This window comes from Tinamus guttatus, unplaced genomic scaffold, assembly GCF_059628265.1.
Source record: "Tinamus guttatus ecotype Peru unplaced genomic scaffold, ASM5962826v1 Tinamus_guttatus_pri_ptg000524l, whole genome shotgun sequence".
NCBI lineage: Eukaryota > Metazoa > Chordata > Aves > Tinamiformes > Tinamidae > Tinamus > Tinamus guttatus.
In genome coordinates, this window is record NW_028289058.1 from 1,724,934 (window position 1) to 1,745,062 (window position 20,129).

The window sequence follows — 20,129 nt, forward strand, 5'->3', positions numbered from 1 at the left end:
AGCCAAGATCAAATGCACTTTCTTTGATGTCTGGCATTGTGTTGGTGCTTTTTGCTCAAACAAAGGCCATCAAAAATAATTAAAAAAAAAACAACTGACAGGAATTGATGCATAAAGGCTTTTTTTTTTTTTTAATGCTGGAATTTCTTAAGTTGATTCAAAATCGGTTTTGATTGTAGGTTCAATTGCTGCCATCAGTGATACTTTGGAACTGCAGTTATGTGATTTAAAGCTCTTAGCTTCTGGCAAAGTCCACACTTTCTTCTTGCATTTCTGTCTCTTGATTTCATAAAATCCGCACTACTGGTTTGTTCTAAAACACAAGAAGAGTCACCATTTGTGGTGCACTCGTTTGTATTTCCTGTGTAGCTGTACAGGACAAAAGTCAGTTCGGATGCAGTATATAAGCAAGGATGGTGTTTTTAATGCTTTTCTCTAATCGCAGCATAAAAGAGGGCTTTGCAGCTGTGTAGAGACTCCTGCAAAGATCTCCAAGCGCTTCAGAATCATTAGCTAACCAGCCATACGAACCTCTGGTTGGTAGTGTTTTCCTTTGTCTGCCCATGGGGAAACTAAGGCAAGCACGTTAAAGAACCCACAGCACGTTAGTGTCACAGCCAAGACTCCCATTTCAGCAAGCTCCAGGCCTTTCCAGTTTATTGGTGACGCTGTTATTTTGCCTTCTATTAACTTGATAGGCTGTGTGATTTTAGCTTGCTTTCTTTTGCTGAGTGTCAAAGAGATCGGTTTAGATTATACTGGGTAGGTTGAGAAATCTATTGTTTGTTATTCCTGCTTATTTTTTCTGTTACCAGAAGTTATTAGTCTGTCTCTATATCATGACAACTCGCCACAAGGGCAGTTCCAAATTTAACACTGAATAGCCTCTTACGTTGACAAGCAGATGTATCTGTATATAGACGGAATATACATTAAGAGGTAATAGAAGGAACCGAGATAATGGAAGTGTTGTAATATGGTAAAGCAGAGATTTATTTAGGAAGTATAGTTATATTCTGCATCTGCAGTAACAGGGTAGTAGGTTTTAAATCTTTTTTTGAAATGCTTAAATTTAAGCAGATAAATGCAGGATTTTTCTGATTTTTAAAAAATGCCTTTTGCTGCAGGAAATATGATGATCCTATTACTTTGTGTACCAGAAATCAGTTGGTATTTTAATTGTATGATGTTTTAAAGGTTAGTGTTTTGCCATAAACAAAAGTCTGTCTAAATGTAATCTTAGTTCCAGGTAGAGTTTAGTTCATCTCCTCTCTCTTTTTGAGTAGATTTATAGCCATGTTTTATTTTCTCACTCACAGTTAGATTGACCTGTGACCAGACTTTCTCAACAGTTCTCTTTGATGCATTGGTTCTGTTCAGCTTGACCATTTTACCTTGCTCAAATCAAGAGAAAAAGTAAAACCATAAACACGAAGAAAAAATAAAATGTTTGTACTGTCAAGATTTTTTTTCAGTTTATGATTATAGGTGCAAAGGCAAAAATATATATCCTGAGGACTATCACAAATAACAACCTTTTTTTTTCCTGAGCTTTTGATGAGAATAATTGTTCTATTTTCATTTTTAAAAGTCCTTAAACATTATTGACTTCCCATCAACACTCAAAATTTTAAATACTGCTGGTAAGGGGAGTCAATGGATCAAATTGAGAATATCTGAAGTCACTGAAATAAAGGCCCCTAAGAAAAATGTGTCAATTTTAAAGGTCTTTGCTAACTGAAGACCATTTTGTGATAGAGCCAAAGGTTAATAAAATCAGTAGTGAATGTAGCAATTTTACAGATAAGCTATTCACAACAAGTGTAGTTACTTGAATAAAAAGCTAATTCAGTTCTAAAATGCCACATGCAGTAGCAGTGAATAGCTGCTTTTAGGTGCTTTCTGGAGGAGGATAAAATACAGAATCACAGCACTCTTCTTTTCCAGCATCCCTGGCTGCCTGTAAATTGCTGTGAATGGGACTGTAGGCTGACAGGCTCTATTAAGACAAACTGCCTTTCTCATCGGAGAGATAAAATAAATCAGGTGTTTAGTCAAATTAAAATACTTCAGATGGAGCAGGCCCTGGGGAGCACTGATCCACCTGACAAATCTGAGAGAAACTCAAGACAGATGTGTTTTGGGGATAAGGAAGACCCCATGGAAAAAAATGCACTGCTGTCTTTGGAGTAAGAGAATAGAATTAGAACAGAGAAAGAGAGCTGCAATATATAATATTTTATGGAAGCTGGCATATTTACTGTAAATTTTTTACTAAGCTTTTTGTTTTATCTGTTTTTACGGCAAATGCATTTTACAGATAGCTATATTTTTGTTTTATTTATATATATCTTTTAGTCAGCAGAAGAGTTTATTTACTGGTAACGATTTCAGGAATCTTATTGCTTGCTGCAGTACGTGGATGCAAAACAGATGATGATGGCACACAGCTCCTGATGACCTCTCTTGGCCCAGCCACATCAGCTCAATCTGGTCTGCGTTCTGAGCAAGTTGTCTTTTATTGGCATTTAAACTGTAAAATAATGTTTGGGATTTTCCACTCTAAAATTAAATTATACCTCCCCACATACTGCTCATACCACATTTTGCACTTCAGGCTTTTTGGTGTCTCAAGTAGTGTTCATTTAGGTGTCTTGCAACTTCATGGAGGTCTCATTATTTTCCAGGAGCACAGTGTACATTTTGTGGTCATCACTTCTAATCCAGTTGCTGGGTTGCATGGCATACAGCAAATTAAAGAGAAGAGTATGGTAAATGGGACCATTCATTTTAGCATGATGTGCCTCTCTTGTAGGGTTGGGGGGAACAAACCCAATTACTATAAGTCCCTGAATCTGAACAGTTTCATATTCTTGCTAATATACAAAATTCAAAATAAAAAAGAAAAAGAAATGACCTTATGCATTTGCTGCAACTCTGTTGAACAGTTCTAACTAATTGCAACAAAATAATCAAAATTTGTAGCCTTAAGAGGCATTCTTTATGACAGCTTTCTGTCCATGTACAGAATAATATGAAAACAGGGCAGGAGATTGATAGGTGCTTTGGGTGTATAAAATATTTTATGACTCTAAGATCTGTGCCTGCATCCCCACTCCGAAGCTGCTTGACAGATGTGAGTCTCCAGCTCTGCTTTCCCAGGTGGCAGTGAATGGCAATAAGTATCATCTGAGGCAGCAGGTTGCTGCATGTTGGCTTCCTAAAACGGGGAATAATTGATGTTTCCTAGGGATGCTGGGCAAGTCAGGGTGGTGGTTTTTTTTTTTTTTTTTTTTTTTTGCTACTACAATCTTTTATCTGTGAAAATAAATGTTAGTATAGAATAACATACTTGATCTGTAAGGAATTTTCTAACCATTTCTAAAATTTCCATTAAGACTTTATAGTTATACCTATTTCTTTGTTAAACAGAGGCCTGTATCACAGGTATACCAAGTTAAGATTTGTCACTGCAGGGTACTCAACATCAGCTTGTGAAGACTGTTTTAAAAGTACAGTAGAGTCTAAGAAATTAAATATTTTTAGTCCTTTAATTATGTTGTAAATCACAATGTGTTCCAAAGAATGGTTACGTTTTGTTTAGAGTGAGTGACTTAAGCTGTGCAGTTTCTCTTTCCAGAGAAATAAATGTAGACATTGAGGTTTTCCTGTATGCCACTTTGCAAGTGAAGGTCTCTTTAAGCACAGTACTGCTCCCCTCATAGTGCGCTGTAAGTAGCAGAGCATCCTGAGTTTGTGACCTGCTTGGCAGGAGACTGTTTTGTTTTCCCTCTCTTTATGAAACCTGTCAACCTCTTTCTTCTCTTCCCTAGAAGATATCCCTCTTACCCCTGGGAAAAAGGTGGAGTCATAATTTTGGTGACAGTTTCTCCATTCCCTCCCAGGTCCTGTTCCTCACACATTTTCTTCCTCTTCAAAAAGAAGTCCTGTGACTTCTTTACTACAGTCCTCTATTGCAAATGGAGAGAAGGAAGGACACTAATGCTCTCTATCTTCTTCTCTCACTTCTCATATCTTTGGGACACAATAACAGGCTTGACTAGGTCTTAATTTACTTGGCTTCCTCTCAAGCTCCCAGCTTTTCTGTATGGGATGCGATTGGTTCATTTATCCCATGTCCAACTGTAAAGCTCTTTCAGGTGCTCTGCCCATGTCCCTGAACTGCTGCCTTCCCCTAATAATACTGCCCGTTACAGTACTGAGGGTCTGGGACGCGCACGGGGCCCAGTGCAGGAGCTGCTGCTGCTGCTTGTGACAGATTAATATGTCCGCACGTAAAACAGAATGTTTTGGGCTGGATTTGCAAAAGGCCCCTGTGCTCTTTTTCTTAGGAGACCCATGCAATTTACCCATAAACAGACTGCTAAGCGTCATTAGTGCAAAGAATAAATGTACCGTAGTTTCATATTAATTAAGTACTCTCTATGGAGTCAACTTTGAAAGTTAAATGAAAATTTTTAAGCCATTTTCTCAGGTTAGCAATGTCTCTTAAGGACAAGTATAGCTCATTTTTAATACATATTCTGTAACCAAAGATTACATTACTCAAATGACCCACCATATACATAGGCATTTAAGAGAAATGATCAATAAACTATTAAACCCTTTTTTTCACTGAACAGCATCTTTTTTATATCCATTTCAACATTTTTACTTATTAAAAAAGCTCCACAATATATAAAGTGAAAGAAAATGATGTTTGATAAACTATGAACAGTAATACAGAATGTATTAATCACACTGGGCAGGTTTAGATGGAAAGATACAGGGATTTGTACCCAGTGCATCATTAATTACTCCTGTAAGAAGAAAGAAATGATCTGTTTCAGTCACTCCTTGACTTCATTTTTTTTTCAGACTGCTTCTTAGAGCATGGGCAAAGCTATGTGCTAAAATGTTTGGGGATTTGTTAGAAAAATGTATATTCAAGCTGCCGCTTGAAATAAGCATATTGGTGCTTCAGCCAGTTTTTTGTGAATGTTAGGTAACTCTTGTCTACCTCGTATTTACAGTACATCTCTCCTGCACTTTTAGGTACCCCAGAAAGCCTGGCAGAAAAAGAGCGACAGCTCTCTACCATGATCACCCAACTGATCAGCTTACGGGAGCAGCTCCTGGCTGCCCACGACGAGCAGAAAAAGCTGGCAGCTTCACAAATTGAAAAACAACGGCAGCAAATGGACCTTGCTCGCCAACAGCAAGAACAGGTGAGGCTCCCCGAAAGCAACCTGTGAAAGCGTTTAATGCAGGATGCCTATCATAAACACTGTTCTGCTTGGTGCTTCCTTTCATCTCTTTTGTTGTTAAAAGAGCTTAGATATCTTCAGAAATTACTTTTTTTATCATAAAGAGGAAAATGTTATAGGACCTGGGAGAAAAGTGGGTGTAGAAATTCAAATAATTTCTTTCCTATAGTGATTTCATTTGATAGATTTTGTAGTTCCTGATACTTGTGCTGAGCTACAATTTTAAGAGTTACAAGTAAAACAGAATGTAAGCATTATTTAACTCTTCCTCTTTGTGTCAAGAAAACAACTGAGTAGAAAACCATAAACAACTCCCAAACCTTCAAATATCTTAGCCCCCCCCCCAAAAAAAAACAACCAACCAACCTTATTTTAAAAGACCAATTGTCCAAAGAGCTGTTCTCTTTGTACAGAAGTGTGACAGCAGTGATCCCATGCACTAGTCCCTTAGGCATTAGATCAGACAGATCCAAATTAATGTGTGGTTTTTAGGAATCTGACATTATTACTAGAATTATCTTTTCAGTTAAATGTATTTTATAGGATATATACAGCAATATATGCTCTGTTGATTTTAATGAGTTGTGACGTCTGGTATTTTATGTGCTTGAGTATTTGCCCACATGTAGGAATATGGACTCATCCCCTAATGGAAAATAACATAAAGGAACACTGTAAAAAATCAGAAGTTAGAATGTCATTTAGCCATCCAGAGATGACACAGTAATTAACTATTGACACTTGTGAATAAGCTAGCACAAATTAATCTTGACACATTTGCAGACGAGTGATATCTTACAGTGAACACTTTGTAATTATATTTCAAAATGAAAATTAAATGACACTTAAAACTAGGTTGTCATGCTCAATGAAGCGAGCATGTAGCTCAACCGATAGGCAAATAAAATTCAGAATTTGAGCCACATGGTGCTTGTGTACCCTACTTTACTGTGTCAAGCCTATATATCTAGACTATGCTATGGTAATTACATCGCAGTGCATTGCATACATTTTCTACCAGAGTACTGCTCAGTCTGAGAGGAACCACTGACAGTAGATGTCTGGTGGTGCATTTCTGGTTTTCATCAGGAAATGAATGTTCAAATGGCATTATATTGTGCAAATGGTGAGCAAGGGGTGTTGACCAGCAATCCAAACCTGAGCCCATCGGAGCCTTCACTCAGCGTTGCCTTGGCTCTGCTTTACTCTGCAAAGCAGCAGCCAGGTCACCAGCAGCTCCAAACAGCTCTCAAATTAGGATACTGCAAAACTGTGAAAAAACATACCACTGTCAGAAAGACTGAGCTTGATGTAGTTCCACTTGGTGTCCAGCTTCAACATGTAATTACAAGTAATTCCTTTCTGAAGCTGAATATCACAATTATTTTTCAATTACCTTCTCTGAGATAAAAGCAGCAGGGCCAGATTGGACACAAACCTGCCAGGACTTATCTTCAGTGACAGACCCTCCAGTCCTAAGGTGGAATAGCGCATTCAGCATCTTGCTAATTAAAAGTGGTACTCAAGCACTCATACAGGTGTTTCTGTAGCAGACCTAGCACTGCAGCGGCTTTTCCAAGCACAGGTGCTGCTGCTGACCATGGTGACTAAGGAAATAACGAACTTGATCTCTGTGTCACAGCTACAAGCTGCAGTGTGTGCCTACAGATTTCTTATGAGGTACTTTATCAGAACAGTCTGCACTCAGGATCGTTGGAGCTGGGCTACATTTCCTGTAATTTCCTTATCTAAGAAATATATTACTTAGCTTTCTGAAAATTAAAATATATGCATTTAATATATTATTAAGCCATATATGTCATCAGAGAGAAAGCGTGCAAGCATGCTAGGAAGAGGAAAGGAGAGGCGACAAGGAGTGTTATTGCCAGGACTGAAACGATGGACTCAAGTGACCAGAGTACCTTTGTCACCAACTTCATGCTGTTTTATGTGGTTTCTCTGCCTCTGCCCTCAATAAATATTTATAGAAGGGGAAATTATACTTGAGAAATGAAGGTAGCAAACCCGCTGATCTGGGCATTCTAGGAAACACAAATCTAATCGTAGTTTCCGCCTGCCGACTGGCCCTTGTCAGATGCAGGACTCCAGGTGTTCCGGCTCCCCGGCAGCTCCGTTCCCGCTCTGCAGCCGCTGCTGCTGGCAGCACGAGCGGCTCTGCAGCCTCTTCCCCTCGGCTCCCGGGGCTGCTTCTGGAGGCTGGGCAGGAAGGGAGCAGCCAGGCGGGAGCTTCTCCCATGTTAGTCTCTTCATCCTTCCTGCCCCGCTCGTTCGCTTCCTTCCACCTGCGACAGTGGGTGGATACATTAAACCTTGACCTTCTCAGATCCCTTACTGAACTGGCAAAAGGAGAGTAAGAATGGCTATGTATTTGACAGGATTGTGTTGAGGATGAGTTACTGAGCATCAAGTACTGCTGTCCTTGACACAGAATAAGACTCCACTGCCTTGAGCGCAGCCAAGGAAGATTTTGAGGCTTGCAGGAGAAGCAATGGGCTGCTCATTGGGGATGAAGTTAGAGAAGCTTGCCCTAAACACTTGTGTTGAATAGTGAAACATCTATAAATGTTTCATTGTATAGCCAATGACTAAGGCTCCACATCGGCAAAGCAGGAAAATGTGTGTTTAACCCTAAGCACCTGAGCAATCCCATCGCCATTCAGCAAAGCACTTAATTTTAAGCATGTGTTTCATTCTCGTTGTAGCTAACAATAATGCATCATAGTCAAAGTTCACCACAGGCTTAAATGCTTTGTTGAATAGTGATGAGATTATTCACATGCACACAGAGAGACCCTATGTTTCGATTGAGGCCTATGTGCTTAAAATATGTATTTTTTACTGGAGAGCTAGATTTGCGTATTGCATTTGTTTACATCCTATTGGCATCATTGTTTTCATTTGTTGAAGCATGTTTACGTGAGGTGTACAGGTACCTCTGCAGTAGTCTTTTTTTAAAAAAAGAAATGATGCTCAGTAAACATATAATAAAGAGTAACTCATAAGAAGTTTCCACTCAATAATATTGAGGTTTCAATATTAGTATTTTAATGGAAATTTTATTTCTAATAGATTGCAAGACAACAGCAGCAACTTCTGCAACAGCAGCACAAAATCAATCTACTGCAGCAGCAAATTCAGGTCAGTGTGTTTTATTGCTCTCTTCTGATTATACTTAAATTCCATTTATGGAGGGGGAAGGATCTAAAATAAAGCAGCCACATGCTTTACTAATAAGCCTCAGTAAAGATGCTCTTTATGGAGGGTCTTTGTGCCTTTGAAAATTATTGTCAAACATCTTTTTGGTGGAAAGAGCTTTTATTTAATAAGCAAAGTCTTTTTCTGAAAGTTATGAATTATCTCTTAAGTCTTACCATTTAACTCTGAAATCTGCAATCAATTTGATTTATATTCTATGAAGTAAAAACAGAGTTTCAATTATTGTTTAGAGATTTCCTTATTCTACATAAGCAAAATTGGCCTTATAAGCAAAAGCTTATTATGGAAAACGCAGGGAATGTTTTCAATTTCATTAAAGAAAGCAGACAGCTCTAGAAGAGGACAATAGGCACTGCAGCAGCAGCAGCAGTCTGCTGTGCTCGGTGACCTGCAGGTCTGTGTCTGCCATGTGCCTTTTCAGTACCTGCCTTGTCACAGGTTTGGGAGCGTCCTGGACGTGTTTGGGTGTCTGAGCCTCTGCTCAGAGCCTGCTTTAATTCTGTGCTCATAAACCGTTTCTCAAGTACATATACAGGTGGAAGGTGATGTGTGGACAGGCATTGCTGCCATGTGACTGGATGGTCTTTTCTGCTTCCCATTTTGCTTGAAAGCATTTCCGTGGGCTTGTTCTTTAATTTAAATATTTCGTTCTGCTCTGATAGCTCCTTGTGCTGCCAATCATTTCTTATAAGCTTGGGGGATCTATTTTTCCCATGTTTCCCATGTTACCCATGTTACACGCCAGAAATGAAGTCTTTCCTTCCCTCATCCCAAATCCAATGTGCTTGTAAATACCTTTGCAAATTTTATAATGCAGTTTCACTTGGACTTTAGCATGTTTAAATAACATTTATAAATGTGCTGATACCTCGGCTGAGAGGCATGGTTGAATCTAAAGCATCATTATTGTCACTGGCTATTTAAAGATTGCAGTTGTGAAAAGAAGACTGTGTGTTTGTGTTAGGGGTATGTAAGGGATAGATAATATGAAGCAGTAGTGAAAGTGAAAACACATCACCGTCTCTAGGTGTTATTTGCAAATCTAACTTCCACAGAGAATGAAACATTTCACTGCATATAAAAAAAATCTTTACTTGGTGTAAGAGCAAAGAAGGAAACATATCTGAATCTGTTGAACAAAAAGAGTGATGTGCATGGGCAATATTTTTAATTTCTTAAAATTCCTTTAAAATTATGATGTAAAAAGAGGAACCATAACTAGTCATTTTTGTATCTATTTGGAGAGTGTGATAATGTTTTACTGAGAAGTATCCTGCTCTCTAGTAACAAATATAAATACACTTCACATTTTAGTTTGTCTTTTTTGTAAGGGTGTCTACAAGTCATCTAAGTCTTAGTAATTTCTCCTCTATATCCCCAACTGTTAACCAAGAGCATTGTGAGCCAAGTGCTAATCAGAAAGACATAGAGGCCGTAGGGTGGTGGAAATCACCAAAAGTTTGAAGTCAGATAAATACATTTTAATATGGGGAAAAATTCTGGATCATATTTTATAGCACTCCACATAGTATTTTCAGGTATAATGGTTTATATTATCATGTCATAACTTCATAAACTTCATTTTTACAGTTGCTGGTCTTGATAAAGTACAAGAGCCAAAAGATGAGAGAAAGGCAGAAATCTCTCTTCCTCAAAATGATTTTGCTGTAGCTTGAACATTTTGAACAAAACATTACAAGTTTTCTTTTGCATCCTTTCCTATATGTGTATTCAAATAAGTATTTTAACTGGTGCAAATGACAGTTCTGTTCATGTGAGCTAAACTATTCCTCAGTGATCCTTCCCTAAATGCACTCATTCTAAAATCTTTGCCAGCATAAGCTATTTTTATTTCATAGTTCCTTGGTAATTCAGGGCCCATACTTACATTTATACATATATTTATTTATATGGAACAAGTGCTACTTGTGTGTGTTAGGTGCCTCTAAGGAGTGTCTTGCAGCATGCTTTCTGTCCCAGCATGGGAGCCAGACTGTTAGTTGCCTTCTCCTTGTCATTAGGAACCTCCTGGGTCCTCCCGTGAAGCACTGGGGCTCTCCAGTGCAGATTGGTCTTACAAGGAGCTTCCTAAGAAAAGCTTGTTAGGATGATGGGGCAGGCTCTTTCCTTAGGCTAAAGAGCAGCTTACTCATGAGCCATGTGCTTCCTCTGTGCCTACTCGTTGTGACTAATTCTGTGGGAGGTCTGGTAGCCAGGACTTGCCTGTGGTAGAAGTTAGTTGCCAGGTCTCCGTGGCAGTTTGTAACGGGGTTGTTGGTGTTGAGTTGGTTACGAGCACTGCAGCTTGTGCAGATCCGCAGCTCCCGGCAGGCCAAGGCGAGATGCGGACCACAGTGCTGCCCCGGGTTTCGGAGGAGAGCTCAGCACAAAGGGACCCAAAGCGAGATCCATCCGACCAGCAGCAGGTATCTACAGTAAAGACTCCGCAGCCCAATTAACTTTCCATATTGTTTTTATAGAGAAAGAGAGAAGCAGGGTGTGAATAGTTGTAGGATGCAATTCATCTTGTCCTAAAGTAGGCACTTAAAATATGTCAGGGGAAGTGTTGCCGAAAATGGCTGTTTCTCTCCATTAACTCTAAAGGATGTGGAATACCTATAGTGTAGAGATCTGAAGTGAGATGAGGGGAATTACACGCTCTGTGGCTTGAGGGCAGAAACAATTTTCTAATAAAACTTTGTATTTGAGCTTGGTAAAGGTGCCCCAATAGGATGCCTGGTTTTATCTCAAGATGTGATAGTTTAGGAATTTGCTCATGCAGGCCTTTTCCCAAAATTGGGATTGCGTACACAGCCATGTGGATGATTATATCTGCTTTATATACAGGGAAAATCAAATACTACCCTCCCCAGAGAAACAGTAGTGCTCTTCCCCATCGCTCCGCATTTGCAAAGAGGATAAACCGTGCGTAGTGCGTGTGCCAGTCCCGTCTGGACGTGGGCTGCTCACGGCCGCTTGAAGCGAGTACAGCCTGTTCCCAGCACCTGCGAGGAGGGCAGCACTGATGCCATCCGCCGCCGCGCGAGACGCACCGTGTCCCATGCTCAGCCTGTGACCTAGTGCTAGTTTGTAAACAGGGATTTTCAGAAGCATGTGCATCCAATTTGGTTATCCCTCGAACAATTATAAAAGAAAATAGGTGAGGCTTATGGGATAATTTACATTATTTAGTATTCAGTATTTACATTGTGGATTTATACCTTTTTTTAAAAAAAATTGAAACACCTTATTTCATTTAGTTTCTCTAAGATCTGTTTATCGGAGCGCTTTGTTCGAGACTTGTTGCATTCAAAACTTTGCTGCCAGTCCAGCAGCAAACATAGCATGTGAAAGCAACAGAGGTATTTGAAGAGTTTTGAGATGGTACCTTTTGATGATCATCACAGTGAAAGCAAGTCCCACCTGCTTTTTCCATTTCCTTACACCTTACTTCTTTATTCTGTACTATGGTAAAAGCCATTGCAGAACATTTCCCTTTCTCTTTGAATCAGGTGTAATTTCCATTGGGTTATAAAATGGACTTTCTTTGCTCTTGTCAGTACTCTGTTTTAATTCAGCCACTAGAATAATTCTTAAAAGATTCTTTTTTTCTAATTTTAATGTACAAATTCATGTCACATAGGTTAATAATAATTTTCTTGTATTGTCTACTTTGTCAAAATGAATGAGCATAATTACTGTGAGATGTAAACAAACTAAAGAATAGTAACATAAAAATTACAACTATTTAAACTGTCCTTGAATATGAATTGTTTGGATCATGCTTAAAATTTAAGAGGCTGAACCAATGAGTCTGTCTTGTTATCGATGATTAACTACTGACAATTCAGCTACCTGGTGAGCTGAATAAGGGCTATCTCTTCATGTGAAGTACGTGTCTAAAGATCAGGAATAATTACATTTCACATTAGCCTTCGTGGCCTCCCTGACCTGGTTAATTAATTTTTTTGCTAGGATAATAATAGTAGAAATAGATTTAAAGATATGCTTCATCATTAAGTATGTAACTGACCTCTAATTTTAAGAGCTGAACCTTTCATTTATTGCCTTTGGGAGACAGGTTAAACCTCGCAGCAGGGAGCTTGCTGAAAGCGCACAAGCTGCGATCTAGTCATTGTCAGTCCAGCTCACTGTCTTCGGGTGCTTCGTGTTGTAAAATTGTATTTAGCATTGACAAGTGAAAAGCCATTACAGTGCTACTGTTTGGGCACTGGGGAATATTCTCCCTTCACCACTCTCTTCTTCTTTTCTTTTTTTATTGATCACGAAACCGATCTTCTTCCAGCAAGCTCTGAACAGGACCAAATAAAGCCATTGAAAGCAATTTGATACATATATTGGCAGGGTATTCACAGATCAGATAACTCCCTTGAAAGAAAAGAGAGTTATAAACAAAGCTTAGAAGTCTAGGAATAGCCCCCAGCTTCAGCAAACCCTTAAAATATTTTGTAATTGTATCTTCAATCATGAATTAGCCAGGAAAAACAGACCTTTTTTGCCTTTATATTTCACTGCTGTATGCTGTTTTTAATTGCCCACAGGCACACTGTTGTGATCTTCTTTGGAAGTTTAAAACCAGGATAAAAATGCAAATGTAATTATTTCTTTTATCTAATCTAATTAACTTTTAAAAGTAATGATAGATGCACTGTAGCCTGCATCAAACACTTTAATAATGATATTTCTAGATTAAAGAATAGGTAAAACTACTGTAGTAATTTTTAAACAGTCAAGATTATGGCAGAAAATGGAAGGTATTGTGATGGCTTAATAAATTATAGCTATAAGCTGTAGCTTATGGATTTGTGGTAGAAGAAAGACATTCCCCGTAAATTCCAGGTTGCTCATGAATTGTTTCCCGGCTGCCACTGGGGCCTTGGTTGCTTTGTTTTGCTTTTCCAGTTCCGTATTAAAAGATCTGTGCACAGCTTCCTCCTGCACGTTGTGCACGCGGGGGAGAGCGCGGAGCGAGCGCTGCTGTCAGGCGCCCGTGCTTGGAGCTGGCTGCCACACCGCGGGGCCCTGCCGCAGGAGGGACAGGGCGGCCCCTGTCCCGCTCCCCACTCGGCGAGCGGAAACAGAAACTCATCCAGTGAAGGAAAGACAAATACGCGAAACATCAAAGCAAAATGTTTCATATTTTATTATTACATCGAGGCTTGTTAATGAGTTCTAAAGTCTTTTTTGATTATTACAAAAGCAAAAGCTGTATTGCTGGCCAGCTTTTTTCACCAAAACCATCTTATGGCTGGCTAGCTTGGAATTTCCTCCGTTGGCAGCGTGGGAAGAGAAGCAGTGCGGGATCCTTGCCCTTTCCCAGGTGCCCAAGAAGTGGGACCGTGGCTTTTTCACAGGCCTTTCTCCAGCTAAAGGCCTGAAGTGAAGTTTCTTCTAGCCGCAGGCCCATGTCCTGCTGTGGGAAAGGAACTGGCAGATCCAGGCTTTAACGGATACCCCTGGTGTGCTCCCTGTCCTTTATTCAGCCTCTTCCTTACTGAAAATACCTTTTCCTGGCAGCTTGGCAGTAGCCAGAGGAAGACAGTGTGCTGTGCTAAAGGCTCATCCCTACAGCATTATTGCCTAAGGTTCAGTTCTTGCACCTCCCTCCCACATTCATAAGGATCCTGTTATTTGCTCTGCCTCTGAGGCCCTCAGCCCTGGCAGACAAGGTATGTTCTGGCAAAGCAGAAAGTAGTTTCAGATTTGACTTGAAACATAATCCATAAAACTGTATGCAGTCAGGCAGTGTATTTTTAATATGACCTTCTAAGAGTTAAAAGTAGCTGCTTTGCAGTTTTTTTAATTCACTATATACATTTTTTTTCTTTTAAATAGCTTTATTTTGCCTTCCCAAGTTTAAACAAATTGTATTTAATGTTAAAATTAAGCCTTGTGTATCTCTTTCACATGGCTTCTCTAATTATAGAGCATTAAAGGGTAGAATAGCATATGTTAGCAACATGAGCAGCAGTCTATGAAATAAGCTACAAGTTAATAAAATGATCTTGTGGTGGTGTTGGCCAAATGTTAGCACACATGTTTCGGAAAGTGATATTTCAACAGACTTGAAGAATAGGACTTTGGCACATGGGTGCCGAACATGATCTGATGTGTGGAAATTAGTTAAACCAAAGTAAATGTCATTGTTCCTTGGGCTGATGTTGGTGCAGAAAATGATAGTAGCTGCCTTCCTACTTTCCCTGTCCCATTTTTTTAAAATTGGAAGTGAAGGCACAGGCACTCCTACTCCCCAGTTCAAGTGGTGCTGCTGCTTTTGTGCTTGGAGTGCTGTGCTGCAACCTCACCGATGGCTTAAAGGCTTCTTCTCAGCTCTGCCTCTGTCAAAGCCAGGTGCTAAAATGTCATTGATTCTTTGGAGGGCAGTTTCCTTCTGCAGCCTTTGCTCACCCAAGGGCCTCAGCCTGGAGCCTCGTTCATCCAGGGGCAGATGGTAGTGTGCTTCTGATCAGCAGTGAAGGATCCAGTGACTACCTGCTATCCACCTGCACTGCTGTCTGGGGGTTACTCTTCTCCAGTGGGAGCCAAGCTGCGCTGCCAGGGCAGGAGTGCCAGGCTGCAGGAGCCTCTGTGCGAGCTCATCCCGACACCCTTGGGTGCCTCCCAGGGTTATGTCCCGCTGAACCCTTCTGCTGCTGATCCTCTGGAATCCCCTATGTGAGCCTGCACTCTCAAAGGTGCGGGACAAAATCAGGCTGTGTAATGGGAAGTATTTGCTCCCACACAGAAATCCCCAGCGGCTTGTGTGCAAACCAAACTGGGTAACTGCAAGGAGCGGTTCAGCCAGCTGGCAGCTTTCCAGCAGGGCCCATCCTGGGAAGTCTTGCTTGCTGGAGTAACACTTCCATAGCCAGTATTTGATAACTTGTATATCCAAGTGTTACTCATGTAAGTGATTGGGGAACTCATAGGCAGAATGAAATAGGACTTATACTCGTGTTGGGATTTGGACATCAAAGATAGGCGGGGAGTAGGGGAGGTAATTTAAAAATTGTAGGGAGGTAATATGGAGATGCAGTGGGGTAAAATGGGCTACCTTTTGGGCACACTGGCTCTTTTTCAGGGCTCGCATCAGCATTACATTGAAACGTTTCCCAGGCCTGACACAGAAACTGCCTAAGGTATTGGCCTTTCATTTTTAATTAGTTACTTTTTCAGGGATGATTCTTGTGATTGACAACCATGTGATGGCCAAGAGGGAAAAACAATCAGGATTTGCATTAATTTTTTTTTTTTTTTTTTGCTACTTGACACACTCATCAGAAGATAGTGAATAAAGAAAATAGTTCATAAAAGTTAGTATTGAAATGACTTGATTTATGGAGATATTCAGGTATACAGGCAAGCTTGGAATGTGATGATATCAGAGGTCAACATTTCTGTCTGCAGAAGCAGGTATTTGGAGGAAAATGATGAAGTGCAGTCCCACATAAAAAGGCCAAAAGCATTTAGAAAATAAATTGTAAAGTACTTTTTGAAATCTCGCAGTAAAAGCTTAAATTTACCAGATGGTCTAAACTCTGGCCTAAAGGATCAAAGTGGTTTTTCGTTGTTATAATGAACAGTGTATAAAAAGTCTGTTATAAGACATGATAAATTTGTTGTTGGATGTTTGAAGAAATTGTGGGAATGATCAAGAATATAAGTGTATTGTTGAATCAATTTCTGCGTGAAAGCATATTTTAAATATATTCAAAGTCATGACAGCAAAAAAGTAAGCACATTGCTCACTGAATGAATTTGGAAATTATGGATTTCCATGGAGAAAGAAGTAGCCTGTCCAAAGGAATAAATGAGCAAGCCAGATGCAGTTTAACTTTAGTAAACATTTGACGGCATATATAAAAGAAATAGAACGAAAGGGAAAAAGAGATTTCTAATATTGCTTACATTTTAGGCAACCAGCTAACCCAGAAGACACTGGCAAGAATGTCAAAGCGTCACACTCAAGGAAATCTAAAAACAGCTTTGGCCCAGAATTTACCTGTCTTATTTTGAAGTGACCAATAAAAAACAACTGTCTTATAACTGCATTTGCACTGTATTTCTTTTATGTGTTACTGTAGGCCCCTTTGCCCCCACCCCAGCTAATTAGATAATGTGGCAGGCTTTGCTGTATGCAGGACTTTGACTTGTTTGAAAGAACTAGTGTTTTATATAAATCTTATATATATCATCTTTAGCAAGTCAGGCATTTGCACAGCTTGGGTAAATTATGTCTATATTGCGAATCTCAGAAGTTACACAGTGTGCATTCCAGGCTTGAGGGATGGGAAATAAAAATTGATATACTGTGCGACACATGATATAACACAGTGAAATATCTTCTAAATTCCAGAGGGATGCACTGACATCACCACACTTAATTCATATACAGTAACTCCCACAAAATGTTATTAATTTTAAATTGAAGTTTGTAATCATTCAATAGAAAGAAAATAAATGACGTAAACAGTATACAATGGTGCATTATGAATGCTGAATTCCTCTTATTCAGCCACCCAAATGACAGTATGTTAGAAAAACATTAAAGTTGTTACACCAAAGAGTAAAAGCAAAGAAATTCACAGTCGATGGTGAAGTGTGAAATCCATCTTGAGACACATCACTGCCCCACAATGTGTAAGGGTACCCCTGAGCTAGGGAACTTTATTTTAAAGTAACATATTAGTCATTTTTATTCTGTGAACTAGAGATTAGCCAGGCGGAGGAACATGTAGTTGCTTTAAAATATAGATCAGGTGGACAAATGAGTAGTGTGAAGACTAATATACAACAGCCTTAAGTGGGTGTTTGCTGCAGGTAACAAAATAAAACTGATGGTGCAATGTATTCCTAATAGCCTAAACAGAGCCTGGGGTTCCTTATTTGACAAAGTAATTTATATAATATAAATATAAATTAGAAACACAGAAGAAAATCCTCTTTCATATAAGGGTGTCTGGCACTTGTTTTTGTACATGAAGGAGTGATTTTTATTGAAGATGTCTGCTATTGCTTTTCTGGCTTTGCCTATTACACCTCACTGAATTTTATTGGTGATAGGTTTTCAGGATTCTCATCCCTATTAGTAGAGGATGTGAGCACCTCACAAGCTTAAGCACATTAAACTCACAGAACTCCTTTGAGGTAGCATAAAAAGCACGTAGACATTTGTGGGCATCTAATTTTAGATAGCTAATTTGGGTGATTGGATCGGGAGTTTTGGCTCCATATATAACGCAGTCCAGGTGCTCTGAATTACCCAGTGCTGATTAGATGGGGAATCTGGGCTCCTAATTTAGGCACCTAAGCAAATTCTCCTAAGTGACTTGTTCCAGATCTTGCAAGGAATCATGGTGCTGCGGAAGCCATGGAGCCCTGGCTCCCTCCTCATCCCTTCCCTCTGAAGTTTCTGTGAGAGCTACCTCTTGCTCCGAGGGAGTTGTTATCTGGGGGGACTGCACCCTCTCCGGGGATGGTTTCCTAACCCTCACGTCACCCCAGCACCCACAGCAGCATCAATCTGAGCCTTTCGGCCTTGGCCTGCCTGAGGCAAAACCGGTTCCCGCTGGTTCTGGCCAGCTGGAGCAGCCTGCAGCCGCCTGCGAGCCGGCCCTGAGTGGGAGCCTAGGCGGGAAAAAGTGGGCAGTGAGGCAGCCAGAGCGCCCCAAATCCAGGAGTTTTCTTTGCAGATGAGGAGCAATCTCCATGACTGTGAGGTATCCTTTGGACAGAGACTTTTTGAGGAGAGAAACAGTTTTTTTTTTTTTTTTTTTTTTTTTTTTTTGAAGAACGCTCTTTCCTGGTAGTGCTTTGCATGTTTTCTAGGGCATCGAGACTTATTTGAGGGGACATCTGAGGGACTTGCTTGAGACATCTGTTAAATAATGTTTTTTATTTAATAAAAATGACTGTCTCAATGGAGATCTTGCGTGCCGCATTTTAGGCCAGAGTATATTTTTACAGCCAAGTTGAAAACCTCTGAAAAAGGGGGGTTATAATGGAAAGGTTGACACAACATTAATTTTAGTGTTGTAAATGCAATGGTATAATTTTGGAAAAAAGCCTTTATAGCTCTGCTAAGATATTAATTGCAGGAAATTACAGCATATCCTATTAAAGTATTATGTCAGTGGCATACATAGCATATAACACCTTTGCATATTCTCTCTTGCTTTCACGGCAACATTTTGCATTTTGATCTTTAAAGAGTAGGTGGATAAAGTGCCTCAGAGTTTCTGAAGCCGCCATCGTGACTGCTTAAGCTGTAAAGGTGGAAAAAAAGGCTGGATAACGTTTCCTTCAAAAAGCAGGTCTTCTGTTAACCAGGTAAATTCTAGGCATTTAGGAATGACCCCAAATCTGCAGAAGTTAAACTCTTTTACTTATTTACTGACCTTTCAACCAAGGATTTAAATCCTTACACAAATTAGTTTTAGTCAGACTTTTTCCATAATTACAACCACTTCTATGGCAAGCTTTTTTTTAATGACGGGCCCTACTTTTGTGCATGCCTAGAGAATCGTTGCCGATTGTTACTACTTCACAGAAGATGCAGTCTCTTTGTTTCGTATTTCCATTTGTAAAGTTACTCAGTTGCGCTTTATATATGTGGTAGACTGCGTGATGTGGCTCCCCATTACATGGAACAATGCAGATGTGTAGATATTACAGAACTTTTACTTCGAAGAAGCCAGTTACATGCTGCATTAGCTCCAAGGCAGCAAGTGGCATTTCTGCCACTGCAAGGATATGGTACAGTAGTACAATGTTTTATATATAGGAATTTGTTTTTAAAAGATGATTATCTGTTAATGTATTGTTTGTAATGTGCACCTAATTGTAACATTTGGGTACAGTCTAAGGTTGGATATTTGTTTTATTGATGCTTGCTTTTTTTTAGCTGCAAGGAATCACTTTCACAATGATTTCCTTTGATTGTGAGATCTTTTAGGAAAAGACCTCATCCATGTATTTGTGAAGCACCTCATATAGAGATCCTGATCCTGTCAGTTCTCTTGCTTTTCTTTTTTTCTTTTTTTGGTAACTATAGTCAAACCCATTTGCAATGATAAATATGAATTAGTAATGATAGTATCCTGTTTTTATGTACATAGGACCTGCAGTCTTGATCTCCTGTCTCTCTTTTCCCCTTGAAAGGCAGTGGAGCAAAACCAACTGTTTTCTTTTGTGCAAAGAAATCATGACTAATTATATGGTGGGTTAATACCTAACAAGATGGGAGGAAAAACCTTCTCAAAAAAAAAAAAAAAAAAAGATAGACAAGTTCATTGGAGTGCTGATGTTTCCTATCAATTGAAAGGCTTAACATTATAACCATTGAGCAGATCTGGTTTTACTTATCAAATCCAGAACTGCTTTTTCTCTGCTTGCTGAGCAGGGAAAACTCCGTGCTGTACCAGTTTCTTTTTAGTTGGGGCTTCTAGTATCATCAGGATTAAAGCTGTCAGAACAGTCAGCCGTTTTTTTTTGTGGTTTTAAATACAAAGCCTAATACTGTTGCCTGAGAAATGGCCTGCTTTCAATATGTTAGTTAAAAATTGCCAAATGGACAAAACAAAAAGAAGCTCTTTTAATAGCAAG

General features: G+C 39.5%; 1 protein-coding gene across 10 annotated transcripts in view; it reads left to right on the top strand.

Moving 5' to 3' along the window:
- SOX6 (SRY-box transcription factor 6) overlaps positions 1-20,129 on the top strand; it is a 340,141-nt gene that overhangs the window by 198,276 nt on the left and 121,736 nt on the right. For all 10 annotated transcript variants that reach the window (XM_088533833.1, XM_088533831.1, XM_088533832.1 and 7 more), the window contains 2 exons: positions 5,056-5,228; positions 8,358-8,426. In XM_088533833.1, coding sequence (XP_088389959.1) covers positions 5,056-5,228; positions 8,358-8,426 — 242 coding nt within the window. The remainder of the gene's footprint in view (positions 1-5,055; positions 5,229-8,357; positions 8,427-20,129) is intronic.